We start from the raw sequence: 21,040 nt of genomic DNA, 5'->3' as shown, positions 1-21,040 counted from the left end.
GTAAAAACGTGCGTAGAATTCTACCAATATTTTGGGCAGCTCACATTATCAACAAAAGCTAAAAAAAAATGGTTTTACTTTATACAGATATTTTTATTTATTTATTTGAAAACTTAGTCATAAGGTGTACTCCCCCCAAATTATGAATAGGTTGCAAAATATTGAAAGACCAGTAAACGATGCAAAGCAGAGATTAGTTGCTAAATCTATTAGATTTTGGGCTCCTGGGGCGTCAACTTGACTATCTTAAGGGATTCCTCCCACAGCTGGCGTCCCTTCTCCTCATCCATGGCAGCTGCGCTCAATGTAGCTTCCTTGCAGTCCATGAAATACTTGCCAGAAACATTGGCCACCTCATCAGATGTAGCCAGATAAATGGTAGTCTGTGCACCGGCTTTGGTTGTTTTGAAGAAACCCTTCGTGATGGCCATCATCGGCAAGTTAAGTGGGAATGGCACATTGCGCCAAATGCCGGAATCAATCATACCCGGATGCAAGAAATTGACTGTAACATTGGTGCCTTCCATACGCTTGGCCAACTCGCGGGCAAAGTAAATGTTGGCAAACTTCGACACGTAATACAAATAGGCGGCGGGGAAGGTGCCAATGGGATTCAGTTTGTTCAGATTGACTGAAGCAAAGCGATACAGCTCCGAGGCTACGATAACAATGCGCGACGGGGTGCTCTTCTTCAGCACATCGATGAGTAAGTGCGTCAGCAAGAATGGACCATAATGATTGGTGGCCATTGTCAGTTCCACACCATCCTCGCTGGTCTGGCCACGGAAGGCCAATGCCATGCCGGCATTATGGATCAGAACATCGATCTTTGGCTCAGTCTTAACAATATCAGCAGCAAACTCGCGAACAGATTTCTGAGAACCCAGATCTAGTTTCTTGACCAATATCTTATTATTATTCGTTTCCTTGATGATTTCGTCTAGCAAAAGAAGAGATTTGTTAGTGAATAATTCTTATTTGATATTATAAAATAATTTACCCTTGACAGCATTAGCTGTTTCCAGATTTCTGCATGCCATGATGACACGTGCTCCACGTCCGGCAAGATCCTTGGCTGTTTCCTTGCCAATGCCACTGTTGGCGCCGGTTATAATAACAGTTTTTCCTTCCATTTTTGTCTGTAAGTATCAATGATTAATCAGTTATTCAGCAAGTAGCAAATTTAAGGCGTCGTCGTGTTAAATAGGAGGGGCTGGTAAATATTAACAACCCTAATTAAAATGTGTAGTTAATGTAATCATAGCTTATAACTGGCTTGTATAATACGGTATACATGTTTGTTGTTTTTTTGATATATTAAATTTTTGTTGCTCTCTAGTAATCAGCGTCGTGGTAATTGCCGAACCCGGTGGAAAATTTTTGTTTTTGTTTTCTAATTTAAAGTTAAGCGATATACTAAGGTGTAATTCAAATAGCGTAATTGTAACTGCTGTTAGCCAGATGTGACGCACAGATTTTCAGCTTGGTATAAAGAGTTAATTAACTGAACACGTCACGGCTAGAAGATCTTAAAGTCGTACAAGTATAGGGAAAGCAGTAAGTAATCCATTCCAAGGTATTCATTCTGTGTTTTAGTATGGATTATTAGGCATTGTAAGGAATCTGATCTACGGGGTTTTTGGAAGTGGATCAGGTTTACCTCAGTGAAGCAACGGCCCGCCGTAATACGTAAATAGAATCGAATGCTCAGCAAGGTGGCCACAAAGGCCGCTATGAGTGTCATTAGAAAGATGTCGCGCACATAATGCTCACTTGGCAACCAAGCCAAGACGAAACCCATCCTATAAATAGTATTATGTATTTAAGGTGTGTATTGTGATGGCAATATGCAAATGCGTTTATATAATAGCTTCGATTGACTGAAATTCAAACAAGTTTTGCCGCCTGATTTTGTTGGTTTTTTTTCGTTGGTCAGGTTTAGTTGACCAATGCGTTTTTCAAATTCGTTTCCAATATCAAACGAAATCATTAATTTCAAAATTTAACATCGATATGAAATTAACACTTTCACTTTTCATATGTGCAAGAGATAAATAATTATGAAACGATTTTTAAAGTTTTTCGGTCGCAGACAAAGCAAAGTTTATTGCCGTTGATACAGGTAGAAAACGAAAGAAAGCCAGAAAACAAAATGTTGCTGTTGATGTTGCTGTTGATGTTGCTGTTGATGTTGCTGTTGTCGCGTCAGTTTGTTGCCAGTTTTTACTGTCCACGTCACTAAAAAAAATACAACAACAAAAAAACTGTCTGCTCTGAGACTGGCTCACTACTTGTACTGGTTACGCTTCTATGCTTCTCTGACTGCCGCCTCGCCCTGAATGCAACTTCTTCGTTCGATGTAAAATTGACCCGTTTTTCTTCTTCTTCTTCGGTATTTCGGTAAGCAACAACAAGAGCAGGCGAAAATATGCTGAGTCAGGCATGTGATATTGCAAATATTGGCACACTCACCCTTTGTGATTCTGACCAACTTATATACTTGAATAAATTATTATATTCGGATGCGCTTTAAACTAGCTGATGAAACACTCAAGACTTAACCACAACCTTCGCCTTGAACGCTTGCTCAGAGACTGGCTTTAGAGCCGAAGCTGCAACGTCTTCCGATCGCTGAACCGTTGCTCATTATTATTGTGAATAGCCACAATAGTTGTACAGTTGTCAAGGGCGTAGGCATGGTGGGGGAGGTGGGGAAGTGACTCTGGCTAACAAAATTTGAGGTTCCAAAATCCATTCAGATTGATATCACATAAAATAACAAAATAAAAATGAAACTCTGGATCTTTCATTGAAAAAAAAATTAATTTCAATTATATTTAATGCCCTTTTGTAAATTTTATAATTTTTATATTAACATTGTTCATTTCTAGGGCATCGACAACGGCTTTTTTTGTGCTTTTGGGTTGTAAAAAATTTGTAAAACAGTCCTGTATAATAGAATCGGTCGCTATATATGAAGTAAAATAAAATTAATTTTATTTCAAAAGCTCTATTTTGATTTAAGACCGATGGTTTATTGGGCAAACCTTCTTAAAATTCGTCGTAGATTATGATTTTGACAATCGTCTTGTCGCAAAAAAAAGACCCTCTGTTCTGTATAATTTTTTTTAATGATCTTGTATGCTAAATTGGCAAGAAAGGCTAGTTTTCGAAATAATGTTAACTAATATAGTACAAGTATAAAGTTTGAAATGACTCCAAAGACTTATTTAACTACGAAGTTATATTGCTTATAGGAATGTGTATTCTACAAATTTCTAAGAGCAACCCAAAAGGTGATGTTTCTGGTAATGCTTTCAAGTAATGCTTTCAAATAATATGAATATTTTGGAGAGATTAAATACATTTTTTAAAATGATTGAAGTAATTCAAAGTCAATTTTAGAATTGAATGAAATGTATTTTGAATTAATTTACTAGTTATATAAAACATACCTAAAATAACATTTATACAACTCGGAAATTTCTAAACAGTTGCTTCAAAATTAATTCTTTCAAAAATCTTTACAGTTTTGTGGCAGGCTTTGTGTTGATATTCCAAAAAAAAATTGGTCTTGGCCCACCCCCCTTCGTTCAAAGCTGCCTACGCCCCTGACAGTTGGTTTTGCTGTTGTTGTTGCTAGCCAGTTTGGCCGGCGGAACAAGTCAAAGCTGAGCTTATGCTTAAATATTTTATTGCTTTCGTTTGCGCTTGTCTTCCGCTAGTTTTAAGAGAGAGAAGACAGATCGGAAGAGAACTCAAAAAAAGGCAGAGAGAAATATTCAAAGAGCAAAGTAATCTGAAATTAGGTTTAAACTTTAAAGCTTCAATGTAATCTTAGAAACCAAAAGTAGTCTTTTCTTTTTAGTTATCAGTGACATTTTGCGAGGTACTTAAAATAATCCTAGACTTGTGATAAATAGCGAATGGAGAGAAGAAGAATAAAGAGAGTTGAATTCTAAAATGTAGAGCAAATTTACACATTAATAAAATATTTTATATATTTCTTTTCGAATGTATTAAAAATATTAAAATAGTTTTTAGACAACTGTGTGTTAATTAAATGCATTTTTAATTTTAAAAATGTCGCTACGTTGGAAATTAGCAAATTAATTCATATTAATGTGGTAAATAATAGAATAATCACCTTATATGGTTTCCAATTGTATGTGCTGAATTGTATTGTACATAAATACATATTTACATGAAGTGTCATTTAAACACAGTATACTAAAGTTAAATATTTATAGTTTATAATTATATATCTATATGGCGTTCTCGCCTCCGCTGCTAGAACTGCTCGACTTTCCGACATCAGTTTCCAAATGTTTCGCCAAAGTATTGTACCACTCATTCATGTGTCTTGAGATTATGCTCATGAACTTGGAGACCTTGGATTTGACCGTGGTGACGATTTTGTCCGACAGCGTGACCTTTTGACATGTCGTTGTTGGAGTTCTTTTACTGTTGATCTTCATGACTTCGGACTCTGTGGATTTCTTGGAAGGCATTTCAGTGGACAAGTCGACTTTGTACTCATAGAACATATTGCGTCCCAGGGGCAAGAACTCCATTCGATCGTCCTTGTCAATCGCATTGGATCCGAGGGCTTCGCCAGAATAGCTGAAAGGCAGGGCACGTCGTCGTCTTAGTGCCGGCATATCCCACCAGGAAGTGATGCTCTCATCGCTGATCTTCTTAGTCAGCCTTTTAGGTGCCGGAACGGGCGCTCTCTCCATCTTCTTGGCTCCAAAGAAATCCTCTTCATGGTCATTGGATTGGAGCTGCTTTATGGGCGCTCGGGGCTTGAGATCACTCTCCAAAGAGTCAGCCTCATGTGACTGTTCCCGTCCATTCTCATCACCCAACGGCAATCCTTGCTCGTGCTCGTTAATGTGACTGAGGAAGTGTTTTCCAAGCTCTCGCTGTGCCTGCAGAAAGTCGCTGGCCACATGATCTTCCTTGGCTGATCGCTTTTTGTTGCCGTCTCCTTTGACAGGGTCCACATCCGGCTCAGAATCCGGGTCAGCATCTGACTCCAGCTTGCTCTGACTCTTGCTTATAGATCCCTTGCTTGAGAAAGGTTCGGGAAACAGAAGCGAATTTAGTGTGGCACCCAGATTCAAGCGTTTGCCATGCTTGGACACGGGTGCAGGCAATGCCTCGAAGAATTCCGTGGGCAGCAGACGCAACTTGCTTCGCTCCTGCTCCTTGGGAACTTCCGGCTCTTCTTCCACACTGTCTTCTTGCGAGCGTTGAACAATTTTCATCTGTCTCCTTACGGCTGGTCGGCGTTTTTTAATGAAACTGACCTGTTCGGAGTCCGGCTGCATCTCGCTCTCTTCGCCATCTGGCGACTCAATGTGCTTGAGATGGACATCTCCCTCGGGAAGTCGGGAATACGGTGGTGGCTCCGGCTGCTCACCCATTTTCTTGAAAAACTCCTCTTCGTCAAACTCAGCGAGATCGAAGAGCGGTTTAATCTTACGCTCTGGCTTACGTATCTCTGTTATCTTCTTGGTCAGCGCCGTCTTTTTGCCATGTCTATTGTAGAAGTAGGGACCACTGTATTCCGAGGGACTTCGTCTGCTCCGGCGGTGTCGTTGTCGCTGTAACTGTGCCACATCCCGGCTCTGCTCTATAACTTGTCTTAGCCAGGTCATTGCCTCATAAGGACGCACCGACTGGGACTTGGACTTCACCTTATCTGTCACCTGTCGCTTAACAGCGCTCCCTGTACCTGTCGCTGCCTTCTCTTGTGGCACATTGAAGGGCTGCAACAACTTACCGAGCAGCGATCCGGGAGCTGCCGTCTCTGGATTATCTAGGACAAAACGGCGATTGCGGTTAATGGTACTTTGGAGCGATCCTCGTGACACGGCGGTCTCCTCGATCAGTCGCTGCAAGAGGCGATCAGCTGAGCTGTATCCGCTGGAACGGCGACTCTCGGATGAGGCCTCCGCATTGGCATCGTCCGCTTCGATTTCAGTATATTGACAATGCTCAAGATTGACACTCGGGAGCACCCAGAATCCCACGGACATGCTGGGCGTGATCAGCTGCAGAGTCTTACTGGCATCCTTCGGCTTGACCAGAGGACGAAGAGTGTAGTTGAGCGACAGTTTCTGGTTGTTCAGACGCACCCGACCATCCTGGGCAGTTAAGACATATTCCCAAATGTCACTGCTAGATAGACGACTCAGACTCTTAACAGTTATCGTGGTGGGTTGCTCCTCCGTGTTGACCACCATGAAAGCTAATCCTCCAGACACCGCGTTCGCACAGTGTGTATACAGTTTATTGCTCGGAGCAAGCACATTCAGAGGTCTCGCTGGAAAGACCCTGGATCCCATAACCTTCTTGAAGAGTGCGGTCACATAGTAACTGAAATTGGGCCTCTCAAAGTCCTCAAGGCTCATCCGCTTGAAGATCACATCGAAGCCGCCGCTCGCCACATCTCCCAGTGTCTGTGCCCAGCGCAGAGCATCCGTCGTCTCGTCTCCCATCAACCGCTTGCTTATGGACTGCGCCGCTGAACGCTCTTCCGGTAACGTCAACCAAAGTGGCACTCGTTGTTGTTGCAGTGTCCTCAATGCCGGATCGCTGTCGTAAATGTAGCTACCGAGACTAGTTGTGGGCAGCATATTGGCGGGCCTGTTGATCCATTAAAGATTCAATTTTATGCGTCCCAAGTCCACACGAACTAATACTCACTGTGTCCAGCCGAAAGCCGCGTTCAAATCCTTGGACATGTCCACATATTTGCGAGTCTCCTCAGCGCTGCTGCCAGCTGAGATATCCGCACCCATCACTTGCCAGCTATCCACGTAGGGACTGAAGGTGTCCGTCATAAGCTTCAATGTGCTCAGCTCCTGCACGTAATCCTTCGCCCGCGATGTGCCAAAGTCGGTGCCAAGCTGCCAGATGCAGTCCGTAATTCCCACCATATAGGAGGTGTTCAGAATCTTGAGAGTGTGCATGGAATCCCACTCATCCGGAGCGTAAGGCACCGGAATAATCATCGTCCAATTGACGGCGCTTGAGATGAAGGCAGACAGATAATTATGGAGTCCTTCAACCTGAAGTCCAGTGGCACTTACCGTGTCCAGCGATTGAATCCCTTCCAAATGATCTTGGTGGGATTACGGAGACGTGTCGGCGCATTGGTGGCAAAATAGAAGTCACCAATGAACTTGACATAGGCATCTCCAAGCAGTGCAGCCATGCTAGTGACAGCTTTACGATTCTTCCCATCGAGAGCATCGTACATATCCTCAGGCCTCACAGCGAAGCTCACGAACTTCTCGTTGACATCATTGTAGGGACGATTCACATGGAGCTGCACCAAGGTATCCGCTCGAGAAAAAGCCAACAATCCCAGTAGAAATAGCACCACATGTAGACACAACATTTTCAATTAGAATAGAATCGATAATGATGCGAGGGTGACTTGCCCAGAGCTCTTTAGCTCCACAACTGCGCAAAGCTGGCCAGTTAGCCGACCTAATAAGCCAAGTATGCTGGCGTTAGCCAATCTGTCTGTCTGTCTGTCTGTCTGTCTGTCTGTCTGTCTGTCTGTCTATCTGTCTCTCTGTGTTTCTGTCTGTCTGTCTGTCTGTCCGTCTGTCCGTCTGTCCTTCTGTCCGTCATTCCCCAAAAACGACTAGAACACTCAAACAAACTCGACTGTCAGAGACCCTGTGCTTGCTCCGTATAAATTAAAGTTTGCTAAATATCACATTATCACACTCCGTAAAATGATTTCTTGAGCAACTTTGGAATTTATTGTCCGATCATTATGATATCTTCAGGTTACATGGTTATTATGATCGCCAGAGCTAAACTCTGTCTTTAAACCAAGAATAAGTTTAAGTTTAAAAGTTTAAAAAAATATTGCATTGTAACAACTATTTCACAGTTTGAAAATTACACTTATTTTCGATTTTTTCAATAAATAAGAGTTAGTTTAGATTTTTATTATGAAAGCAACGATTTTTTCAATAAAAATAGATCTTCATACGTTCTATAATAACTCTATTGTTGATGCTATTCAAAGATACGTAACACTCATTTACTTCAAGAGTGTCATATATCAAAATACACTATTTTTGAGACAATAGTACAGAAATATTTGTTATATCCTGTTCCATCTTGCATAATCCTCCAATAGGAAGTCAAAGTTTTCTTCTTTTTACTGAATTTAAAATTTTAATCGTGTCTTCAAATGTGACCCTTTGTACTTATTAAGTACGGGGCCTAAAAAGAGTTTTAAATTCCATAATAGTTAACTTCCATAGAAATCTGGTGCACTTGGTAAGAAGAATCCAAAGTTGTCTTCTTTTTACTGAATTAAAAATTCTAATCGCATCTTCAGCAAATGTAACCCTTTGTACTTTTTAAGTACAGGGTCTAAAAAGAGTTTTAAATTCCATAACAGTTAACTTCCATGGAAATCTGCTGCACTTGGCAAGAATTTTTCGCTGAGCGCTGCCCTCAATGCAATGACCTTTTTATGTTTTCAAGTGAAAATGAAATCACGTCGCAATGTGGGGCAAGTGGGACATGTGGGGCGACCCAATGAGACGCATAAGACCAAAAAGAGACGAATAAAAAACACCCGCAAGTTCTGGTATGCTGTATTTATTAATGGGTGCTGTCTTTGACCCAATAAAGGTTGCATGAACCTCACCAAACTGACCTAGTCCTCCTCGTCAGCAGTGAGCATGGCCATGAAGCTCAACGGCTGGAACTCATAGCCCATTCCCGTATAGAATTTGCTCATGAACTCCACCCAATGCAGACGCAGTGTATGCAGGAAGGCAGACAAGCCTTCCATCATCACCATGATGGCAATGGTGAAGAACACCCAAATGGCAAATATGATGAAAACGGCAATCACACCCACGTATCCGCTCATTTGCAAGGCCTCTGATAGCACCATCGTCCACAGTACCTCGGACAGCTCTGCAGGAGATAATCGTTAGGGAAGTTCTCTACATGGATAGGTTGATAACTAACCAGCGTGGGCTAGGGATAAAGCCCAGAGACGTAGATAGGAGGCGGTATGGGAGATGGTACTCAGAATGTACTCCACGGTGTGGATTGCCTGGTGTATCCATATCTCACTCATAGGCTCTTCCTCCTCCTCTTCCTCCTCGCTGTGCGGCGCCTTCTTATGGGAATCTCCCATTTCAGTAATAATTACTTCCTTGCCCGTTATTTCAATAGTCTCCATAATGGTATCGAAATTCTGTTCAACCTTGTTCTTCTGTGGATAACTTGTTAGTTACACTATCAAGTTATTTTCTTTTAAGAACTTACCCTATACTTGCGCTTGCATGTAATCCAGAGGGGCATGCCCAGCAGAATCCAAGGTATGCAAATAATGGCCAAAACAAATAGAATTGTTTCCAACTGCCGCTGCACAGGAAACATGGACGGCATGCAACCTGCTGCGGGAACTTCCGTTTTCATCAATATCATGTCGATAAACATAATGAGAACAGACGGTGCACAACCGGGTGAGTCCGCAACGTCCGTGGTACTGGCTGAGTATTGAACCCACTTGTAGAACATCATGAAGACCATGTAGCCGAAGAGGAGTAACAGGAACAGGACCTGGGGCACAAACTGCAGGAATATGTACGCATATTTCTTAAAGTACACAAAATTCTCAACGGAAAGACAGACGCCAAAGATCATGTGCAGAACACCAAATATAATGGACAGCTTCATCTTGTAGGTGTTCAGGAAGATGATCTTATTGCTTGCCGATTGCCAGATTGGATCAATGCCCATGGGATAGGTGCCACGTTGATCCGTTGTGGGATTCAATTGCAGCGCAGGATTCGTAAGGACTGTAGTTCGATTGTACTGCAGAGCCCAGTGCGAGCCGAAGATGTTGAAGGACTTGGAGAAGCAATCGTTGTATATGAACCCTGTGTACATAGCAAACATACCCATCAACAATATAATGTACCGACCACCGAACAGAATCTTCCAAATCTCTCCAGCGCGTGTTTTCAAGAGACGCTTTTCATCGAGGACCATCCATAAGCCGAGCAGGAAGACGAGAAAACCGTGTCCCATGTCACCAAACATAACGGCAAAGAGAAAGGGGAAGGATATGCATGTATAGAGTCCTGGATTCACTTCGCGGTAGCTGGCAACTCCGTAGGCGTCGATCAACACTTGGAATCCGTATGTGAACTTGTTGGTCCGGAAATATGTGGGTGGCGTTTTCTTCGTCTCAAGTATATTGAATATCGTGGGAATGGTGCTGCCCAAGGCTATGGAGGCCTCGGCTAGCACAGTCTCGACATCCTCAAGCTCACGAGTTGGAACCCAGCACTCACCAATCAGACACTTGGCGCCCAGATCCACGTTGAACATGTTCAGAGTATGGTAAATGGCCTTCATTTTCTTGATCATGGCTGTCCAGGTGGGCAGCTGCTTCATGACGGCCTTCAGCACACAGGAACGGTGATCCTCAGTCTGATTGATAATCACCTGCAGATCCTCAAGGCGTGTTTGCACACTCTTAATCATATCCATGCGTTCTTGATGCGAGCTTGGACAGGGATACATGGAGGCATGGAAACCGGTGCATACTTTACGCAAACGTCCCTGCAACTGATCTCCCTGGAAGAAGACCACAAAGATGCTCTTATAGACCATTTCACCCGTGCGCGGATCTTTGATAGGTTCCTCCATATCGCAGCTTCGGACCAGGACATTTCCCCGCGAGATGCGCCACAGCATCCTCTCAAAGGCGAACTGTAAATTAACACAATGTTTTAAGAATATTTATCAAATATAATAAGAATACAAAAATTGGAAGGGGAAAACAAATAATTAGGAAATTAAAATTAGGAAAATCCAAAATCAAAAATACTCTATTTTAATTCGCGCAAGTTTCATGAAAATTAAAATCATGAGTTTTAATATTTAAAAATAATGAAATCAATATGTATCTTACTGTTTGAAAGAAAATTCAACCAAAGTAAAATATATAAAAGCTACTTGTTCCTTATAACTAGACTTTTTTTCAATTTTTATACTCTTAATATTTTTACTTTTTCTAATTTAATAGTTAATAGTTTTTGTTGTAATTAGATACTAACCATTTTCTCTCTGCGAATGACGCCGGCGATAAATCCCAAGCTACCGTCACATTGTTCCGGATCTCTATGGGTGCCACGCTTATTGGTATCAAAGTTATGGGATTCCTGATCCGAAAAGAACTGCTCGGTTTTCTGAAGCACCTGAATCATTTCGGACAACTCGAGAAAATTGGTCCGCAAACGAACATTGTTGGCAGAGAGTTCGATGATCTCCGTCTCCGTCTTCTCCAAAAGCATTTCCAGCTCGCTTATCTCCTTGGGCTTTGGTGCTGGCGGAAAGTCCTCAATCAGATCGACCACCTTATAACCATCCTTAGTAAGTTCAGACGTTGCATAACGAATCTTCCGCTCCAGCTCGTCGCATCGGCGAACCTCGTTGACGAACTTGCGCTGCAGCGCGGTGACGCCCTCGTTCATCTTGAAGCACAAGGACAAGGACATGGCTATTAGAGCCCGCAAGATTTCCATATAAACCATATTGACTTACATCGCGGAACTGCACACAGCCCATCTCACCGAGCTGGGCGATGGTCTCATAGGCCGCCTCCGGCTGCAGGAACATCTGCGCCAAGGACATCTGTTCACTGCGAAATATACTGTCCTCGGGGCCGGAGCCGCAAGCCCATCCTTTTAATTTGCTACACCACATTGTGGGTTTTTTTTTCGATCTTTCAGTGACACCTGCACGCACTCTGGTGACGCCAGGAGAACTGATCGACGTGGTCAAGTGACTTTTAGAATGAAGCTTTGGGTATCTGGAAGTCCGCCCTATGTACAACTTTCCAGGCTTATCTATGGGCGCATGCTCTGGATAAATGCCAAAGAAGACCACAAGGTGACGAAACGAGCAACTTGATGCATAATTGAGCCATCTATCAATATGATGGAATGGCCCAGCAGTCTTATCAGTCGATTATTTGATAAGGGAACAGACCCATAGGTATTAAAAATCAATTGCTAGACCATTAGAAAACCATTTGTAGTGGATTCTTATGAAGACACTACTTTCAGTTAGTTGTGAAACGTCGCGACGGTCAGTGCGAGTCAAAGTTATAATGGATACATAGGTAAGAGGATCTACGAGTAGAATGAAACAAATTTATTGCTGCTCTCTTCTTGCTTTATTTATATCAATTAGTTAAATATTTGCCAAGAAATTACAATAATGATATGTCTGAAGCATCAGAATATCAGTACAATAAATTTTAAGCAGACATTAACAGACATGACTAATTCATTTATAATAATGTGTAACAACGAGTATCAAATTATTGCTATGAAAATGATTTTGAGAATACATTTAAAATTTAAATACAAGTACATAACAAAATAAACGTAAGTATTTAGAACAACGGATAAGGGAATCTGTGGGAAGAGCACCACAATACTGACAGTGTCGTGAAAATAAACAAAATTATTTAACAAAAACGGAAAATAAAAACCATAATAAACGAGCTCGTACATATATTCATTTTATATATTTGTTGAATTTGCTGAGCAAATTATTCCTCTTCCTCGCCATCGATAATGGCCTTGAAGCTGAATGGCTGGAAGGCATAGCCAAGGCCCTCGTAGAATTTGCTCATGAACTCCACCCAGTGCAGACGCAGTGTGTGCAAGAAGGCGGACAAGCCCTCCATCATCACCAAAATGGCCAGAGTGAACAAGCACCAGGCGCCAAAAATGATAAACAGACCAATGGCACCGGAAACTCCAGTCATCTTCAGGCCCAACGACAACACCATGTTCCACAACACCTCAGACAGCTCTATAAGAGGGAAGATATCATTAGCATACAGTGAGCATGTGAGTCTTTGATAGGACTTACGGGCGTGAGCCAAGGACAGAGCCCAGAGACGCAGATACGAGGCCGTATGTGAGATGGTACTGAGCACATATTCGATGGTATGAATACCTTGATGGATGAAGATTTCGCTCATGGGCTCATCATCGTGACCGTGAGCACCACCAGTTTGCTCGTGACCAGAGTTGCCGGTGGGCAATGGAGTCTCTCCCTCGGCCAGCTCCATGTTACCTGTCAGCTCACCATTGTGCTTGACCTTTTAGTGGATAAATCAGAATAAATACAAAACTATATTACGCATTTTATAAATTAATATGCTTACATGTGAGACGCGGCGACCACGAGTGAATTTGATGTAAAGGGGCTTGCCCAGCAGCATCCAAGGAATGCAGATGAGACCAATGACCACAAAAACCTTTTGTAAGCCTTCCTGACTGTCATACATGAACTCATCGCAGCCAGCAAACGGTTTTGTGTTCTTGAACAGCATCATGTTGATGAACATAATCAGCACGGATGGAGCACAGCCAGGTGTCTCAACCTGCAGTGTGGCGCTGGCGCTGTATTTGAACCACTTGAAGAACCTAGACAAAGTAAAAATAACATTACATCACATACTTCAATATTAATGAAGACAAGAGTCAATTACATCATGAACACCATGTAACCGAAGAGCAGCAGCAGGAACAGAATTTGTGGCACAAACTCCAGGAATATGGAGGAGTATTTCTTAAAGTGCACGAAGTTGCAAACTGACATGCAAACACCAAAGACCATATGAAGCACACCGACAATGATGGACAGCTTCATTTTAAAGCTGTTGAGGAAGATGATCTTATTTTCTGCCAGCTGCCAGATGGGATCCAAGCCCAGGGGATAGACGCTCTTTGCGGAGGTAGCTGGAGGGAACTGCAAATGCTTATTTCCCAGTACCGTCGTTGTATTGTAGTTGTTAACCCAGCTGGAGCCAAATAGATTCATGGATTTGGAGAACACATCGTTGTAGATGAAACCCGTGTAGCAAGAGAACAGACCCATCAGCAGAATAATGTAGCGTCCTCCAAAGAAGATGTTCCAGATCTCGCCGCCATTCTTAATGCGAGCCAGTTTTTGTTCGCTCAGCACCATCCAAGCTCCAAAAAGCAAAAGGATAATGCCATGGCCCAAATCACCGAACATAACAGCGAACAGGAAGGGGAATGTAATGCAAGTATACAGGGCTGGATTGCACTCCCTGTAGGAGGCAATACCGTAGGCATCGATAAGGTTCTGGAAGCCACGTGTGAACTTGTTGGTCCGATTGAATGTCGGCGGTTGTTCGTTCGTATCGATGACATTGAGGAACGACGGAATGGTGCTGCCTACTGCGGCAGAGCCGTCGGACAGAGCCTTCTGCACAATGTGCAAGTCCTTGGTGGGAACCCAGCACTCGCCGATGAGGCACTTCTTGGTCACATCCATGTTGAACAGATTGAGCGTATGATAAATGGCCTTCATCTTCTTGACCATAATCGACCACGAGGGAAGATTCTTGGAGACCGTGGCCAGTACGCGGCTACGATGATCCTCCGTCTGGCTGAGAACCAGTTTCAAATCCTCAAGACGTGTGCGCACATTCTTGACCATCTCCTCGCGCTCAATGTGCGAGCTGGGACACGGATAAAGTGAGGCGTGGAAGCCGGTGCACACCTTCTTGATGCGATTCTTCAGCTGCTCACCCTGGAAGAAGGCCACAAAGACGGTCTTATAGATGGGATGACCAGTGGCTGGATCATTCAGGGGTGCATCCAAATCGGAGCGCTTTAGAAACACGTTGCCACGCGAGATGCGCCACAACATGCGCTCAAAGCCGAAGACGCGTTCTCGGTTGATTACACCTGCAACAAATCCCAATCGGCCACGATGTTGGGCAGTGGGTTCATCGCCTGCAGTTCCACCGCGATTGCTTGAATCCAGATTAAGAACCTCCTGGTCGGAGAAGAAGCCCTGGGTGTTCTCTAGCACTTTACGGAGTTCGGTCAACTCCAAGTAGTTGGACTTCATGTTCACCTCGTTCTGGGCAAGCTCAATCATCTCCGATTCAGTTTTTTCCAAATGCGCCTCCAGATCGATGATCTCACGTGGATTGGGAGCACGCGGAATGTCATCCTGGATATCGGGCAACGCAATGCCGTCCTTCTTGATCTCCGTCTCGATGTAGCGAATCTTACGCTCCAGCTCATCGCATCGACGCACCTCCGTCACGAACTTACGTTGGAAGATGTTCACATTGCAGTTCAACTATGGAATGGAATGGTAAGAAAAAATGTGACTTTCATTTTGGAGAGCTCATTAGACTTACATCGCGAAACTGCACTGAGCCGGTTTCACCCAGCTCCGAGACGGAGGTGTATGCGGCCTCTGGTTGTATAAACATCTGGCATAGTGCCATTTGCTCACTGCGGAACATATCCCCCATCTTGGCGACTCTTCACGTTCCCTGCAAAGCATAGAGAGAGCATGGGGGAACAGGAGGTTAGTTGGAACAATCCACAGACATGCAATTAAAATTCAAAAAAGAAAAATACGACTACCAAGACCGAGACGAAGACGTCTTCACATGGTAATTGTTTTTGTTTTTGATTGCCCAATGGCTTCCTTTGTCTGGCATACTATAAACCATATATATATGTATATACATATGTGTTATGTACAGCATATGTGTTATGTACAGCATATACATATGTACACATGTTGAATCCCCCACGCCTGCCATAACAAAACAGTCGGGTGTTTTGATGCTGTTCCTAAAAGCGAATCTGTTTTGTTATGAATTGTTTTCTTCTTTTTATACCCTGTGCTCATCGAAAATGGACAAAATAAGGTATAATGTAATTGGCAGAATGTATGTAACAATGTGTGTATCAACATCCGAGTCAATTTACCCGTGTCCGTCTGTCTGTCCGTCTGCCTCTCCGTCCGTCGATCTCAGAGACTAAAAGAGCTAGAGACTTCAAACTTGGTATGTAGGTTTCTGGACACCTTACGCATATCAAGTTTGTTTTTATTTTAGGATCGGACTTCTATGTCATATAGCTGCCCAGTTACTCTGTACTACAAGTTAGTAGTACTACAAGTTAGTAGTACAGAGTAACTGGGCACAGGGTATCCCACTATCGAGCATGCTCGACTGTAGCCGCCTTGTTCTGGTTAGATCTGTTGAGTTTTCTATTTATTTTCCTTTGGTTTTTGTATATGTTTTGAGATATCTACAAAAGATTTCTGTAGAATGCGATTTAACGTAAATAATTACTTTAACCAATTTACATTCTCCGGTAAAGTCAGTTTGAAGTTCATGATATTAAACAGGTGAAAATATATCTGCAAGGAAATTTTACTGAGACATTCATTGTGTAAACAATTGAATAGTAACTTGTATTATCAGTAGTGGTTGTCAGGTTGATTATAAAATGCTCTGCTTGCAAGCAGTGCGTGTGATTAATTATGGTAGTCGGAATATCACCTCACAGTATTGGACTGTTATTATTTTATGGGAAAAGTAGTAAAGTTAATCAAGTCAATTAAATGTTGTTTTGTCGTTTAATCAGAATTCTGGCAAAACATATGAAAATAATTCGGCAGCGACTAGTCCAAATTGGGGGCACTTAGATAATGCGTGTGATTAATGTTTTTGATTTAATTAGAGCGCGAAAATGCGTCTTGTTGGCGTTGCACTGGGGAGCGGCTGTCGAGTGGGCAACTGGCAACTGTGTCTGGCGTCTCTACGGGCTAAAATGTACACACTGTTGCGACTCGTCGCGCCAAGGTTCATTGTGACATCATCATCATACTCAAACAGTCAACGACACGGACGACAACGACAACGACAACACGACGCGACGCACATTATCGAACTTTAATGGCCTGACCAGGAATTAGCTTTAGCTTTTCAGTAAATACATATTCATACACATACATATGCACAAACATACTGATATACACTACAGAAAAAAAATTGTATAATGGAGTGGAATTCAACTATCAAATTCATTTGTGTTCTAAAAATCAAGTAATCATATAAGAGAATTTAACATTAACTAATATAATTTTGAAAAATGTATTCAAATGGAAACTTTTTTAAGTATTTCAATCTTTTCTACATTTGAATGAGAATCGTAAGTGAAAGTCTCATATTATCTATAATATAATTATAAAAAATTTATGCAAAATTAACGTCTTTTAGGTAAACTTTTTAAATTTTAATCTTATTGACATTTGAATAAATTTTATTCTTATTAACATTTGAATAAATGTCACTAAATGACAAATTGAAATTATTTCTAATTTCATTTAAAAAAATGTATTCAAAAACAACATTTTTAAGGTATATTTTTTAAATCTTAATATTATTGACATTTGAATAAAGTTTATAAATTAGAAATATAAAAAATTTTAATATAATTTTAAAAAGTTTATTAAAATTTAAAATTTTTTTTGGTATATTTTTTTTATATTAATTTTATCGTCATTTGAATTAAGTTAATTATAAGGTTCATAAATGAGAATTTAAAATTATTTCTAACACATTTCCAAACAAGTTTTTCAAAATTAAAAGTTTTTAGGTTTTTTTTTAATTTCAATTATCTTTATGTGAATAAAGTATATTATGAGGTTTATAAATGAGAAATTAAATTATCACCAATATTCACTTTTAACAATATGTTCAAAACTTAAATTTTGAAGTATATTTATTTTGAAATTTCATTCTTTTTGACATTTGAATACTTGGATCATGATCTAATTACGAAATTTCGAAGTTTTTGCCAAGTGTATGTGTGTTTATTCAGACACGTCTATCTACTCTTATACATAAGAACATATTAGAATGATAAATGTTCATTTGTATATGAATGTTTATGTACATATCTACTGAAGGCACGTTTTCGGCATTTGTGAATTTTTGTTTGGAATTTTTAGCCCCTCCTGTGGGACATTATATAATTTTAACTCTCTCGCTGCTCGCCAAAAATAGTCCTACTGTGTTAGCCAATGATTATCGAAACTTTTAATGATATATTTATATACTCATACTCCGTTCATTCATACATTACATTTTGGTTGCTTTATCGCGACTGTTGGTTTATCAACACGCTTTTCTGCTGAGAACTGAGAAAGCTCTTGGGATATTTAGATTTATCAACACTTGTTACTCTTTAATTGACTTACAAAAAATACTTGAGACAAAGTAGTTCTTTGTCTAGCGCTGCTTAACCAATTTTGATAAGAATGTGTGTGCTTCGCTAAATATAACAATGCAATGAACACAGAAATATATTATACAATATTGCCGCCTTAAAAGAGTATTCAATTCCTTAATGGAAGTCGGCGTATAACTTATAATCGTTTATTGCATCGTAAACGATAATTAAATGTGGGGAATGGAGTCGCACCTATTACATATGTATGTATGCATATTTATATGAATTATAAGTATGTACATTTGGGAGATACTGCACATTGAGTTTATACTATATCTCATATTTTTTAAATGTGCAACTCAACATCGGCTTCAAGTTAACATAACAATATCATACATTTTTCAGCAACTTTGTCATGGTAAACACAGACATACATATGTATGTATACATATATATGTACATATGCAATATTGCACTAGCATATCGTTTTTAATTAAGTTTCAATTAATATGATACGTTTTCGGTTTAAATTTCAACTTGCCTCACAAAACACGATATGCGCTTTCAACTCAATAAATACAAATGAACATAAATATGTATTTACAATAACTAAACACGAATTATACAAATAAATTTCAGTTTCTAAGCACGCACAAAAACTGAAAGCAACTGTAAACCAGTTTAACTTCAAAACAACTAAACACACTGTTGCCGCCTGTTAAAATGTAGTTGCTGCTTGGCGTCGACGTCGACGTTGGCATTTGCTTTTCGCTGGTCATTTTCGTGAGTAACGCTGACTGGACGTGAAACGTGTGGGGTACGGGTGTGGGTGGTTAGTGTCTGTGTCTTTGCAATATACTTGCATATGTATTTGTAGGTGCGTGTGTGTTTTTCATACACGCAAGAAGCGGGTGAGCCTTAATTACATTTCAACGAAGCAACAGCAATTTGTATTTATTGCCAATAACAAATGTCGCCCCCGTTGATGCACGCCCATGTTAATATCGCTACGACGACAACGGAGTTTCGTTAAATTTTTTTTTGTTTTGTTTGTTTCTCGCTCATACGCGCTCTCACTCTTTTGTGAGCAGCACAGACAAATGAATGCATGTGAACGTTAGTGTGTGTGTGTGTGTGTGTTATTCGTGTAAATACTTCTATTATACATATTTTGCGTTAAATTTTATCACATTTTTGTTATAACTATTATTAATAGAAATCACAATCATTTTTTATTTGAGGTTAAATGTAGCGTATTCCATGTGTCTTCTATTCAATTGAAAATTTAATGGACGACACATATCGGCAATTGATAAGAAACAAAACTGATAAACTTGAGAAAAGTTTATTTAAATACCTTTAATCCAGGCAATCGACTGACACACGCACCCCACCCAAAAGTTACATAAGGGGTGCTTTGGAGTCGATTACTTTAATAATCGTTTAATACGCGGAAAAACTGTTATACTCAAGTTGTCTAGTGTAGAACATTTCAGAATTCCTATTCATGAGGAAGCGTATAATCGATCAGTAATAGGTCTAATCAGAATGATTGATTGGAGTGCTTGTGAGAATTTTATGAATAAGCCATAAATCATAATTCAATTGAAATTCATTGCTTCCCTCTTACTATTGAGAGGTATTTGAGCCTTGCTAAGAGTTAAGGCCAACATCCTTAAGAAATGCGTAAGGAATGATGGAAATTTGCAGGTCACATGATAATCGGATTGCATAAACTCAACTCTGTAACGCCACTGGTATAAAGTGTGAGCAGTGTCCAATATATGCTGGTATACTCGCACTCAAACTGCTGACTTACGTGCGTGACTGGGAGATACACAGATACACACATAGATAAAACAGTAGCGAGCAGTTACGCTCTCTCGGGGCAGGTGGCGGTTGGCGGTTGCCAGTTGTCGGTTGTCAGCTGAGAGCATTGACGTTGACAATAGTCTCATGACAAGCTGGAGGCAGCGAAAACCACTGAGACTATAAGATCTGTAAGATCACGTGCAGTTTACATTGCAACACACATTTTTAATAATTGTCTATTGGATTTTTCTCCTTGACTCCTTATACACTCTCACTGTTTTTTTCTTTTTTTTTTCTCCGTTAAAGATCACCTTGAATTCACACTTAAACTTGAATATTTGCACAATTATATGTACAATATGTATTGCGATTTAATCTGTCGTTTTTATCTGAGTTTATGGCTTTATTGTTTGTTTTTAATTTTTGGCTTGTTATTGCTTACCTTTGCAGCTTTGAGACAAATTTTTATACTAAGAATTCAAGATTCCCCAAGCGTACGTGCGTTAAATTTAGAACTTGTTTTGCCCGTTGTGCTTGTGTTGGTTATTGAAACGATCTCGACGGAGCCAGAAAAGCAGACGTCTGGTCAGCACCAGCGTTGACTTGCTTTTGATGTCAAGCATTCAGCTGAGGCGAGCGAGAAGCCAATGGGAGCGGGAATGCTCGCTCTCTTTATCTCTCTCTCTGTAGAGAAGACTCTCATTGACTTTGCAGCGGCCTCCAAGCATGTTAAATATGTACGCAAGTACATTCATATATTAACACATTCAAGTGAATGATATATGTGTGCATATACGTATATAAATATACCTGATCTAGCTTTTCTCTTATCACAAATCGTAATACAAAAGTCCAAGCTCTCAAGTGGTATATTTATATGTACACATGTATTTTCGTACAAACATGTGTATTTCGAATACATTTGTGTACTTATGGCGGAAGACACTATCAATTATTATTAATAACGCTTCAGATCCGTAATTCCCTGAGTCTGATAAGACAGTTGATATTAATGTTGTTATGATTTGGCGGTGTCAGTTTTATAGATCGCTTTAAATTTTCGGTTCTTGGCAACCAAATACGTTATTTTGAATGAATATACATGTAGTGTTTTACCAGGGGTG

The 21,040-nt window shown here is 40.7% G+C and overlaps 4 protein-coding genes across 6 annotated transcripts; all 4 read right to left on the bottom strand.

The window, feature by feature from the left end:
• Positions 1-72: 72 nt before the first annotated feature.
• LOC117792027 (retinol dehydrogenase 14) lies at positions 73-2,591 on the bottom strand. 3 transcript variants are annotated; one of them, XM_034631981.1, is made up of 3 exons: positions 2,473-2,591; positions 1,001-1,139; positions 73-940 (listed from the first exon to the last, which is right to left on the bottom strand). In XM_034631981.1, the coding sequence occupies exons 2-3, from the start codon at positions 1,131-1,133 to the stop codon at positions 210-212; spliced, it is 864 nt and encodes a 287-aa protein (XP_034487872.1). In that variant the 5' UTR covers positions 1,134-1,139; positions 2,473-2,591; the 3' UTR covers positions 73-209. The 3 variants fall into 3 exon arrangements, with proteins under 3 accessions (XP_034487872.1, XP_034487873.1, XP_034487871.1); XM_034631982.1 differs by having other exon boundaries at positions 1,001-1,143; positions 2,477-2,591; XM_034631980.1 differs by lacking the exon at positions 2,473-2,591 and adding an exon at positions 1,661-1,816.
• A 1,560-nt stretch (positions 2,592-4,151) lies between these two features.
• On the bottom strand, positions 4,152-7,476 carry LOC117791805. The gene is made up of 3 exons (XM_034631693.1): positions 7,101-7,476; positions 6,715-7,038; positions 4,152-6,654 (listed from the first exon to the last, which is right to left on the bottom strand). The coding sequence occupies exons 1-3, from the start codon at positions 7,409-7,411 to the stop codon at positions 4,266-4,268; spliced, it is 3,024 nt and encodes a 1,007-aa protein (XP_034487584.1). The 5' UTR covers positions 7,412-7,476; the 3' UTR covers positions 4,152-4,265.
• Positions 7,477-8,624: 1,148 nt separating this feature from the next.
• LOC117791806 (V-type proton ATPase 116 kDa subunit a-like) lies at positions 8,625-11,834 on the bottom strand. Its single transcript, XM_034631694.1, has 5 exons — positions 11,611-11,834; positions 11,124-11,540; positions 9,322-10,776; positions 9,019-9,268; positions 8,625-8,964 (listed from the first exon to the last, which is right to left on the bottom strand). Exons 1-5 carry the CDS (start codon positions 11,770-11,772, stop codon positions 8,699-8,701), a joined length of 2,550 nt encoding a protein of 849 aa, XP_034487585.1. The 5' UTR covers positions 11,773-11,834; the 3' UTR covers positions 8,625-8,698.
• Positions 11,835-12,447: 613 nt separating this feature from the next.
• LOC117791807 (V-type proton ATPase 116 kDa subunit a-like) lies at positions 12,448-20,535 on the bottom strand. The gene is made up of 6 exons (XM_034631695.1): positions 20,359-20,535; positions 15,269-15,406; positions 13,577-15,207; positions 13,250-13,511; positions 12,952-13,183; positions 12,448-12,891 (listed from the first exon to the last, which is right to left on the bottom strand). Exons 2-6 carry the CDS (start codon positions 15,383-15,385, stop codon positions 12,626-12,628), a joined length of 2,508 nt encoding a protein of 835 aa, XP_034487586.1. The 5' UTR covers positions 15,386-15,406; positions 20,359-20,535; the 3' UTR covers positions 12,448-12,625.
• Positions 20,536-21,040: the final 505 nt, after the last annotated feature.

This window comes from Drosophila innubila (assembly GCF_004354385.1).
Source record: "Drosophila innubila isolate TH190305 chromosome 3R unlocalized genomic scaffold, UK_Dinn_1.0 2_E_3R, whole genome shotgun sequence".
In the NCBI taxonomy this organism is placed as follows: domain Eukaryota; kingdom Metazoa; phylum Arthropoda; class Insecta; order Diptera; family Drosophilidae; genus Drosophila; species Drosophila innubila.
This window is presented reverse-complemented; position numbering and strand designations above follow the sequence as displayed.

Coding starts and splice junctions, on each gene's coding strand:
- LOC117792027 (XM_034631980.1), bottom strand. CDS start 1,801: ATGGGTTTCGTCTTGGCTTGGTTGCCAAGTGAGCATTATGTGCGCGAC. Junction 1,140..1,660: donor CGGGCCGTTGCTTCACTGAG/GTAAACCTGATC, acceptor TGATACTTACAG/ACAAAAATGGAAGGAAAAAC. Junction 941..1,000: donor AACAGCTAATGCTGTCAAGG/GTAAATTATTTT, acceptor TTCTTTTGCTAG/ACGAAATCATCAAGGAAACG.
- LOC117791805 (XM_034631693.1), bottom strand. CDS start 7,411: ATGTTGTGTCTACATGTGGTGCTATTTCTACTGGGATTGTTGGCTTTT. Junction 7,039..7,100: donor GGATTCAATCGCTGGACACG/GTAAGTGCCACT, acceptor CTTCATCTCAAG/CGCCGTCAATTGGACGATGA. Junction 6,655..6,714: donor GCGGCTTTCGGCTGGACACA/GTGAGTATTAGT, acceptor ATGGATCAACAG/GCCCGCCAATATGCTGCCCA.
- LOC117791806 (XM_034631694.1), bottom strand. CDS start 11,772: ATGTGGTGTAGCAAATTAAAAGGATGGGCTTGCGGCTCCGGCCCCGAG. Junction 10,777..11,123: donor TCATTCGCAGAGAGAAAATG/GTTAGTATCTAA, acceptor GTTAATTTACAG/TTCGCCTTTGAGAGGATGCT. Junction 9,269..9,321: donor CATGCAAGCGCAAGTATAGG/GTAAGTTCTTAA, acceptor AGTTATCCACAG/AAGAACAAGGTTGAACAGAA.
- LOC117791807 (XM_034631695.1), bottom strand. CDS start 15,385: ATGGGGGATATGTTCCGCAGTGAGCAAATGGCACTATGCCAGATGTTT. Junction 15,208..15,268: donor GCTCAGTGCAGTTTCGCGAT/GTAAGTCTAATG, acceptor TCCATTCCATAG/TTGAACTGCAATGTGAACAT. Junction 13,512..13,576: donor GGTTACATGGTGTTCATGAT/GTAATTGACTCT, acceptor TACTTTGTCTAG/GTTCTTCAAGTGGTTCAAAT.